Below are 11,077 nucleotides of genomic sequence, written 5' to 3'. Positions count from 1 at the left end.
GAAAAGAACCATCAGTTTATAATTTTCAGAGCACCTCATTAAAATTGATACTTGCATGATCTGTGCAGTGGACACAATTCTTGAAGTTGTTGAAAATTGAAGTCGTTGATGGGTCCGTGAGTGTCAAATGTTACTGTACATGTTGCAATCATTTTCTTCTCCGCTGGATGGAGAAGATATGATGAACTTGCATGGTTATTTCGATGCTGTTCTCATGGCTGGAGGGCAGATTGTGGCCTGCCGGCCCTGGGCCGGAGAGAACACACAGGGCAAATTATGGGAGTTGCGATGGACTTCTTCTGCATTGAATGAAGACGTTGAACTCCTGAGGTTGTCCTTGATGCTGTTGTGGTTGAGAGAGTCCTCTCTCTCCTGAGTCAAGTCAAGTCAAGTTTATTTGTATAGCGCTTTTCACAATACAGATTGTATCAAAGCAGCTTCACAGTATTAAATTAAAATAGTACAACAAAGTTTGTTTCAAGAGGAATTTTATTGATTGATAAAATTAAATTAAATATCCCCAAAATATCCCCAACTGAGCAAGCCAAAGGCAACAGTGGCAAGGAACCGAAAAACTCCATCAAGTGACCTAATGGTGTCCTAAAACTCCATCAGGTGACCTAATGGAGAAAAAAAAACCTTGGGAGAACCCAGGCTCAGTCGGGGGCCAGTTCTCCTCTGGCATTTATGAGCTAGAGGCCGGATTGTAGTTTGAACTGTAGGATTATATGAATGCCTGGCTGAAGAGATGCGACTTAATCTAGTTTTAAACTGGGAGAGCGAGTCTGAGCAACGAACAGTATCAGGAAGACTGTTCCAGAGTTTTGGAGCCAAATGTGAAAATGCTCTCCCTCCTTTGGTGGTTCTGGATATCCTAGGTATGACCAAAAGCCTTGAATTTAGTGATCTTAAAGAGCGCGATGGATTATAGGGTGATAGAAGATCCGTTAAATAGACTGGAGCTAAGCCGTTTAGGGCTTTATAAGTCAGTAGCAATATCTTATAATTAATACGGAGCTTTATAGGTAACCAATGCAGTGATGATAAAATCGGTGTTATATGATCATATTTTCTTGATCTCGTAAGAACTCTAGCGGCGGCATTTTGGACTAACTGTAGCTTGTTTATTGAGGATGCAGGACAACCAGCAAATAAAGCATTACAGTAATCCAGTCTCGAGGTCATGAATGCATGAACTAACTTTTCTGCATCAGAAACTGATAGCATATTACGTAGCTTAGCAATGTTTCTAAGGTGGAAAAAGGCTGTTTTTGTAACATATGAAATATGATTTTCAAAAGACAGGTTGCAATCGAGTATAACACCCAGGTCTTTTACTGTAGAGGATAAAGTAACAGGACATCCTATGATGTTAACCCTCTGAGGTCGAGAAACGCGCCGACGCGTTTTGCTGGATTTTTTTCACATAGCAGCAACATAAACTTAAAAAAAATCCGTCATTTATGGTCATATAAATAAAATAAATACATGATTATAAACTATAGAGGGTCTTCTTTTTTTTGTGTACACTCACATTAACATCAAAACCTTGTTTTTATTTTTAAATAAATAAAATAAACAGGGTGCGCTTTCAGCTCACTCTGTCTCCGCAAAAATCTTTCTGAAACAAGTCTGGAAAATTAACTGCAACTCAGCGAATACTTATCACACAACCATGAAACATGCGTCTAAAGAAAGCTTTAAATTTCTACTTTTAAATAAAACAGTTCACATTCAAAACAAATATTCTCCTGCAATGTAATCTGTATGAAACTAAAGAGAAGTACAGTTTCTCCCGTCTCATCTAATTAGCTTTAATGAGTTCACGCCCTCTCGCAGAGCGCGCTATTCATAAGATAATGTGCTGAGGTGATCTATGCAAAATAGGGTAAAAAGCCCCCTGAAATGCTTTAAAACCAGCAAGTTTCATTCATTCACTTTCCTGCGCCGTTGGAAGATGACACACAGCCCTTCAGCTAGTCCTGGATAGCGATGAAGAGTTCTCTTTTTCCTCAGAAGAAGAACAGGACTGAACGAACAACGAACGTTTGTATTTTGAAGAGCGACTTGATCCAGGCGTGGATAATATTTCGGATGAGTAAGTCTTTTTAAATTTACTTGCATTAGTTGACAAGCTATTTTGTATAAACGTAGGCTACATATTTTACTGGTTGGACCATTTCCATATGTCATTCAGAGTAATTCATATTTAAATGGTCTAGGCTATGCTTTATAAAGTAGGAGAGAGGCTTCATGCAGTCTGTTTTCTTTCGTTTTTAATAGTTTTGTTTAAAATAACACATTTCAAGCTTTCTATATATTTCTCTGGTATTTTAGGCAAAGCTTATGAGTTTGGGTTCATTTATGAGGCCTCCAGTTCCTGCTATTTTTAATTCTTATGTATTAAATACAGGCAATTGGTTGATGAAACAACTATTAAAATTAAGATACAATTAATACAAAACGAAATTCACTTTAAAGAAAGGCTTTATACAAAAAATAAACTTAATGAAATGGTCAAAATCGTGTCAGCCCACTCCATTTGTCTCGCGATTGCGCATGATCTTACTCATATGATCTTACTCAAATTAGTTGACAAGCTATAATAAACGTAGGCTACAGATTTTACTGGTTGGACCATTTCCATACTTGCCATTCAGAGTAATTTATATTTAAATGGTCTAGGCTATGCTGTATAAAGTAGGAGAGAGGCTTCATGCATAAATAAACTTATTTGCACAAACGCGTTTCGGCGTGTGCCTTCAGAAGACTTTATTAAGTATAAGCCTAGACATGCTGTATAATATGTACAACGTTTAGATTATAGGCCTGTATGAAAGTTAGAATTTTGAAATTAATTTAGAAAATATTATGTATGTTTAGATTATATTTTGACTAGTGTTTATGCTGCCTCATTATCATCAACGAAGAGTGCTTGCAAATATCTATTGCAAATGTGTGTATGTGCTGAAATGTGTAAATATGCCCAGCTGATGAATTGCAAATGTGTTAATGTTTGCGTTGTGCTATCTCCGGTAATGGCCCATTGACACGCAATATATGCCTACAGCACGTGTCTACAATTATTTGCATCAGTTATTCATATAGACTAATGGTAGGCTACTATACTTTGAAATATTTATGTTATAATAGTTTTCAACTTTTTTTAAAACAGGAATGCTGCATCTCCTTCATCTGCAACTCGGAGGGCGCGCAGCAACACAGTCGAACGTCAGAAAGAGTAAGTACATATTTACCCATGTTTGTTCAATTTTGTATATACTTATTACAATATGAGCCTGTATGAGTTTATTTATTTTTGGAGGTTGGTTGATAATGTTACATATTTTTTCTTTGTGCTATCTTATCAGCATGCTAATGCCCATCAGTTGTGCATGTGCTGGAATAGTACTCTATATGATAATAATAGTTTTCAACTTTTTTTGAAAGGAATGATGTAGGTTGCTCACTCTCACCTCTCACTGCAACTCGCACTAAGAGGGCACGCAGCAACACAGACAGAAATCAGAAGGAGTAAGTACATATTTACCCACTATTTTACAGATGTTAATATACTTAGTGATGCTACAAATGTACATGTGCCTGTGTGGATTGCCAGACACAATTGCAAAACACAATTACCAGACACAATTGCAAAAATTGTGGTGTTATGTATGCACAATATTACAATTAGTGATTGGTAATGTTAGTATAAAAGAGCTTATTTTTGTTGTTTTACCAAAATGCTGACTGTCCATCAGTTATGCATGTGCTGGCATAGTACTTTGTTCAACCTTTATTAATATTAATATTATTATTTTTATAGGAATGTGGTAGCATCACTCTCACCCTCACCTGCAACTCGCACTGGGAGGGCACGCGACAGGTGTCGTTCAGTTTTGAGAACAACTGAAAAGTAAGTACACTTATTCCCTTTCTTTCAGATATTAGTATAATTCTGTTTACATATTCTGGTTTTACATAGTCCATACAAACATTATGTGTCTGTATGGCTTTGCATCTGGCCAATGTTACTTATAATGATTGAAATGCAGTTGTTATATTTTGTGTAATAAACATGCTCACAGTTGTTTGTTTGTTTTACAGCTATAAAGGTGATGGTGATCATCAGACACCTGTTGCAAAGAGGGCCAAGACAAACATTCAGACAAGCAACAAGCAGTCTACTCTGTCATGGAAAACAGAGACTGACATTGATATGGTTCCACAGACTCTGAGATTCCTGCCTGCACGGGAACCTGGACCACAGCTGAGTCCAGCTGATGCACACACTCCTCTGAGTCTCTTCAAAATGTTTATTTCGAACTGTTTTCAAGAATGGCACAAAGACATGTAACTATATTCTATCTGCCTTTATTTTAGTTTATTTTGCTCATTTTGCATTATTTTGCTTTATTTTGCTTAGACCCCGCATCATCGGGGCATAAGCATTTACTGTGAGATACCTGCAAATTTAAAACATTTAGTTCCTCCTCATAGAGGAATTACAATAAAACAGTGAAAAACAAAACCTTTGAATCTCCTCTACTTTGTTCAGGCTGCCTCTCTTGATGGCCCATTAGTCATTGGGGGAGTGTCTGTCACACCCCTGGTCTGAATCTCATTAATATTGATGAGCGATTACCCCTCCCACGCATAAACCTCTTCTGACAAAAAAAAACTGTTTTACAATGTTTAAATCAATGTATTGTTTTAAGAGAACGATCAGGCAGGATGAATTTCACATCATTTTGAAGCCAGAACTAGAAACGACAACATACATTAGTCAAGAGTCTTGTGGGCACATATTTAGAATGTGTTTTGTGGTCTTATTTCAGCAACTTTATTTTTTATTTTTTAAAATAACCACGCATAAACATTATTCTCTTAAAAATACAAAGATTTACAAGCATGTTGATCAGATATTATGCTAGCCCTGTTTGTGTTATATAGAGTGAATTTACACTTTTGCCATTAACATGTTTATAAATAACTGAAAAAAAAACAAATGTCAGAGCATGTCAGAACACCCCCAGGGCCCAGAAAACCCCTCAGACCCCAGAGGGTTAAAGTTGTATTGTGCAAGGTTTTGTGGGCGGGTTTTTGAACCGATAAGTATTACCTCTGTCTTGTCTGGATTTAATAAAAGAAAATTACGCGTCATCCAATCTTTTATATCTTTAACACACTCTGTCTTGGATCGGTTCCATGTGATATAATTAAATCGAGTGTATGATTAAGACGATGTGTTGGTCCGGTGACGTTTTGCTTGACCCCAAATGAATTTAATAAATCTGTAAACGCAGCTCCTAACGCATCATTTGGATTATCTACGTGTATGTTAAAATCTCCAACAATTAATGCTTTATCGACATTGACTAATAGGTCTGAGAGAAAATCTGCAAACTCTTTTAGGAAATCAGCGTAAGGCCCTGGTGGTCTATATACGGTAGCCAAGGCTAGAGATAATAGGGATGTTTTTCTAACATCTAAGAGCGTAACATTTAGTACAAGTACTTCAAATGAAATAAACGTATAACCCGTTTTCTGAGTAACATTTAGAATATCTCTATAAATGGTTGCAACACCTCCGCCACGACCAATCAGACGGGGCTCATGCTTATAACAGTATCCAGGAGGAGTAGACTCATTAATGTTGTGGTTGAGAGAGTCCTCTCTCTCCTGAGTGAGCACATGGCTGTTGTGAGTCGAAGCCCCCACAGGATCAACCAGAAGAAGCAGCAGTAGAGGCCAGAAGAGAAGAGAGAGGAGGGTCACGGTGGATTTATCTCTAATAAAGCCTGAGAGGCCCCACCTCTCCGGGTTTGCTTGACCAATGAGAAGGGTGGAATTTCCAAGCGGGAAAATTCCTCTGTGGTTGATTTATGAATCTTTGTTTTAAGCGTGCTCATTTGCATGTGCAGCTGGATTGGTTTCTGATGAGGAAACGAATAAAGATTCTTGTAATACTAATATGTTGCACAGCTATCGGCATATCATGTACACAATCATTTTGATCTTCAAAGTACCAATTTATAGAGACCAAACATAAAATACATAGTATCAAAGAGATAATAGTATCAAAAGATACTAGTATTAAAAGACACAACACAAGACAGTAAATCATTCACAAAATGTTCTGGGATGCATGTTAATTTCATGTTAATCAGTTCATCGATAAATGAATGCAGGAGAGTCTGTTCTAATGTCTGTAGGTCTTGTGGCAGAGGCCCTGTTCACATTGCTAACAGTCATAAAAACAACTTATCTGATCGTGGTCATGGTAACTAAGACCTTCTTGCCCTGTTTGGGGGGATGGGGCCACAGATCCCAGAGTGAGTTTTAAATATCATTTGTTAAACTATAACAAATACTTGTGTCTGACTTGTCTCAGTTGTTACACACATGAAACTAAAACTCAAGAAAAAAATGACAATGTTTTTTCTTCATTTCTTAGCAGGTTTATTCAAGGTTAGTCAGGTATATTGTATTCCAAGATTACTCCTTGAACAAAGAGAAAGACAGACAGCTAATTAGTTCATTTAATTCAGTTTATAGTAAGTTTAACCCAAATCCACCCAACAACCTAAAATAATTTAGTTTGTATATATTGTTTTAATTGCACTTCCTCAATAACGATAAAACAATGCATGTATACAGAGAGTTATTGGAGAGATTTAAAAAAACATTTATTTGTAGTGTCTTGGTTAAATTTAGTAGTCCCTTTTCACCTATCAGTTATCATAAGTGATTTGCTTATTTAAAACAAAGTGCTTGCAAAACTTTTTTATATAACAAAGTATTGAAAGTATTGATTATCAATGCAGGATCTTTCATTCATCAGGGTTACTGAGCTTTCAGACCCATGGAGATCGCTGAAGAGTGGAGGAAGTCCAAAGATCTGTGCCTTCTACGTCTATATCCATGGTCGCATAACTGAAGATGACAGACAAGAAAATAAATTTAACATCAAATACATGCTTTCTACAAAGCTAAGGCTGTTGAATGTGTTTTCTTTTAGAAAGACCCGTTGTAAAAGGTTTACAATTTGCTTGAAGGCAACTGTCAGTAATGCAGTTGAAATTTACTGTCCAAACTTACCAGAGCACATCTGCCATTTTGTACAAGGCAAAGATGAACCTGACAGTGCAGGAAGAAGTTGTCAGAAATGCTTGAGAAGGTGAACATCCTGAAGGAGAAATGGCTTGTTGTATCAATACCGTTCTGAAGGATTTCCACAGTGGTATCTTCAGGGTTAGCGCATCTAGGAAGGTTGGAGGGTTTTTCAAAGGAATATAATAAAGGGAAAATCAGAGCATGGCAAAATTTGAATGACTTGTTTATGATGTACTTGGTCAGCAGGGCTGTTTCTAGGCATAGGCGAACTAGGTGCCAAATATTTTTTGGTGACTCTTTCAAATAATGCTCCATCATTAATAGGTTACTATGCAAGAAGTAATTCAGGACAAATAAATAGTACTGCATTAACAATTCAGTTTCTTAACTAATATGGAAACATGATGAACTAATCATTAGGTAATAGCTAATTTAGGACTGTACCAGTTTCTTATTATGTAATCAATCATTATTGAATCAAATTCACCTCATGAAGAACTATTATCTGACTATGACCAATTATAAAGAATAACCATTTAATTACTAATCACAACATTAACTTGTCTGAGATGTGAGCAATTGTCTATTTTACATTGGTTAGTGTCATAAAATAAAATGCTAAATCCTCTCTGGGCTGATCAAATCTGACCTATGTGACTGTACGACCATTTAAAAAAAAAAAAAAGAAAAGAAAAGACTTTGTTAGCTGGTTTTTATGGTATGTAACATTAATAAATACATTTCCATAAATAGATCTGAGGCGCAACTTTTTCTTAAGATGCATTTTATAACCATTTTCAGAGTAAAAAAAATAATTATAATTGCTCATGTTTCAGATACGTTAATGTTGTGAATAGTAATTAATTGGTAATAGTAATAAGTGGTCATAGTTCGTTAATAGTCTAAGGAGGCTAATCTCAATCTGTGATTGTTGATTACCTAATAAAGAACTATTTCAGCCCTAAATTCACTATGTCTTGATAATTAGTTTATCTTGTTTCCATATTAGTTATTAGTACTAATGTAGTACTAATTTTTACTGCATTACTTCCTGCATAGTTACCTATTAATGATGGACCATTCATTTTTAAAGTGTTATCCAATTTTGTTGTATTCACTTTCCGAGATTGAAACAAATGTAATCATATAACCATTTAAACATCAAGTCACTCACTCATTGATAATTAGATTCCAGCGAACATGATATTCGGCATCGTTAACAGGTGTGGCCCAGCAGTTGTCCAGAACTGTTGTGATTTGGTTTCTATCAACTCCTTCCACCTCAACAGCCACATATATCTGCTGGTTCACCTGCATTTGCACCTCCCCGTCATATGGGCTAGTAAACTCTGCATCATGGTAGGGAATCATGCGGATCTGGTATGTGCCCTGGCCAGCAGGAAGTTCCTCACTTATCACACTGTAGGCAAAAACATAAAAATAACAGCAACCAGGATCTAAGTCGATTGTAATGGTGATAGTTCATGCCTTATGACACTCAAACCTCCAGCCTTTCAATTATCAGGTTAAGACTACAAACCTGCTTTATAACCACTGTAACCTTTATCAACACTTTTAACCCATTGTGGATCAGGTGGAAATTCTCTGGAAAGTCCTAAATTAGATAACTGACGCTATTAATTTGAGTACCGTAAATCCTCTAATATAGGCCCGGGCCTTTATTTTACTCAAGCGCATTGCGTCCCAGGCCTTTATTGGAAGGAGGCCAGAATTAGAGACAGGCCTTTATTTCTATTTTAGCAAAACGGACTACCAGTAGAATGAATAAAAACAAGATTTTTTGTCTATTTGAACCTATAAAATACTAGGTTCATTTTTTGAAAATAAATGCTCCGCAGCTGCCATGGTAAACAACGTTAGCCTACCGGTGACCAGTGGTGTAATGAACTGAAGTACAAATACTTCGTTACTTTACTTAAAGCAAATTTTTCACGTATCTGTACTTTACTTAAGGTAATCAATAGTGCATACTTTTGACTTTTACTTCGTTACTTTTTGCAGCAATTATTATACTTTCTACTCCACTACATTTCTACAACGTTTCGTTACATTTTCGTTACATTTTCTGATCAGTTTTCCCCCCTGCCAAAACAGGGATTGAAAAAAAATCTCCATGTTTTCGGTGCTGACGCGTTCATGGTGGCGCTGCCAATAAAGCACCTAAGCTGTCACAAAGAACCGGCAAAAGTAATGAATATGTAAAATTATCAATTGTTTATTAATAAACAAGCGTTTTCTGTGTCAGCACAAAGATGAAGTTGATGAAGACGATGCTGACTCGTGATCTTCGCAGTAGTGAACGCGCCAAAGAGAAATGCGCATTTCATACGGATTAAGCAGAGAGCAGTCTATTTTCTTTCGTTTTGAATTGTTCTGTTTAAAAGTACACATTTAAAGCTGTCTAAATATATATTTATCAGGTCTGTGAGGCTTGCCATATATACGCTGAGTTTCGGTTAATTTATGAGACACGCTTCAGTTCACACGCCGCCTCCGTGTCGTGATTATCTATTTTCTACTATGTTTACTTCTTATTTATTAAATCCTGGCAATTGGTTGATGAAACGTTGATTAAAATTAAGATACAATTAATACAAAACGAAATTCACTTTAAAAAAAGGCTTTTTTGCTTTCTGTTTGAGATGTCTGTTTTTTAGTGCCGCTTTCAGTGCGCTCACGTCCGTAACATTGTTTTTTCCTCATAAATGGAAACACGAAAAATAAATTAAAATGAATATTTTGTGTTCTGTGGAGAGCCAACCCTTCTTCATCCGGTTAGTATTACTTTTGGTTTGCGCAGTGTAATTCACAGAATTACTAAAAAATATTTTGCTACCTAAAAGTTAAAGATTTTTTGTGTCCCGTAACGTATGTGTAGCCTAGGCTATTTCCCTCATATTAAATATAAAACGCATGTGTAGACTGATATTTTTCAATATGTATTAAATGCATTTTCTGAGAATTTATATTTCAAGTTTTTAACGCTGGAATTGCCCAATATTAAATTTATCCTCAACTAGTTTTGTGGTGTAGGTCTACGTATTGTATAATTTTAACTTCAAAAAAGGGGTGTGTCGCGATTCTGCCTTCTCACACCGCGACACAGGTTCATAGATCTGAGTGTAGCGATTTCGGATTCATATTGCATATTGTTACAGCCCTAATTATTAGAATATATACATTAAGAGAATAAATTGTTAATAAAATGTTACTATCACAAGCATAATGTTGTGGCCTGCCCAGTAAAACGTTGGTTCTAATAATAGCCCCGGCCACTATTAGAGACCGGCCTTTATTTACCTCCGCCGACAGCGAGACCGGCCAATGTTAGAGACCCGGCCGCTAATGGAATACAGGCCAATATTAGAGGATTTACGGTATATAATAAGCAGTGTCTGTCATGTTCTAAAAGACAGACATGTTAAATATTAGAAAGTGAATGCAAATTGGCAAAACATGGTGATTTATCAAAATCACAGCCCTCCTTTGCCGCGATCACTGCAATTAAAAAACGCTAACACTTGAGGTCCCAATTAATGTGAATAAACTAAAATCAAATAACAATAAGCAATACATTTGTTACAGTACGTATTAATCTTCAACTGTAATAAATTAAAATACAACTGTTAATTCAGGTCTTTTAAATAACATTAATAGATATTGAATATTCTTACCCGCCTTCGGCTCGGAAACCCACGGGCATAGATATGGTCTGGATCAGAGGGTACGCACAAGAAAATGTCATGTTCATCCATATCTCTCTTGAAATGATGCTGTGGTCAGTGTCCGTCAGGTCAGACTGAATGGAGTTTTGGTAGATGAAGTGAGTCCTGTTGCTCTATGAGGAGGTGAACAAATGTCAATTTCAAGCTATGGGACAACTTACTAATCATTACACACACAGGACTGTATGTACAGTATGGATACGCATCTCATTAGT

The 11,077-nt window shown here is 36.4% G+C and overlaps 1 protein-coding gene and 1 long non-coding RNA gene across 2 annotated transcripts in view; one reads left to right on the top strand and one right to left on the bottom strand.

The window, feature by feature from the left end:
• Nucleotides 1-387: 387 nt before the first annotated feature.
• LOC309496640 lies at nucleotides 388-5,117 on the top strand. The gene is made up of 3 exons (XR_014205188.1): nucleotides 388-3,241; nucleotides 3,451-3,534; nucleotides 3,827-5,117. It is a non-coding gene; the product is annotated as an uncharacterized lncRNA (long non-coding RNA).
• A 1,671-nt stretch (nucleotides 5,118-6,788) lies between these two features.
• LOC309497441 (pancreatic secretory granule membrane major glycoprotein GP2-like) overlaps nucleotides 6,789-11,077 on the bottom strand; it is a 29,384-nt gene continuing 25,095 nt past the window's right edge. Inside the window, exons 4-7 of the mRNA XM_082167730.1 lie at nucleotides 10,812-10,975; nucleotides 8,291-8,536; nucleotides 7,102-7,264; nucleotides 6,789-6,936 (exon numbers count right to left, since the gene is read on the bottom strand). Of these exons, the coding sequence (XP_082023856.1) occupies nucleotides 6,847-6,936; nucleotides 7,102-7,264; nucleotides 8,291-8,536; nucleotides 10,812-10,975 (663 nt within the window). The 3' untranslated portion in view covers nucleotides 6,789-6,846. The remainder of the gene's footprint in view (nucleotides 6,937-7,101; nucleotides 7,265-8,290; nucleotides 8,537-10,811; nucleotides 10,976-11,077) is intronic.

This window comes from Leuciscus leuciscus (assembly GCF_965113295.1).
Source record: "Leuciscus leuciscus genome assembly, chromosome: 4".
In the NCBI taxonomy this organism is placed as follows: Eukaryota; Metazoa; Chordata; class Actinopteri; order Cypriniformes; family Leuciscidae; genus Leuciscus; species Leuciscus leuciscus.
The sequence above is the reverse complement of the archived record's forward strand: the minus strand, read 5'-3'. Positions and strand labels throughout refer to the sequence as shown.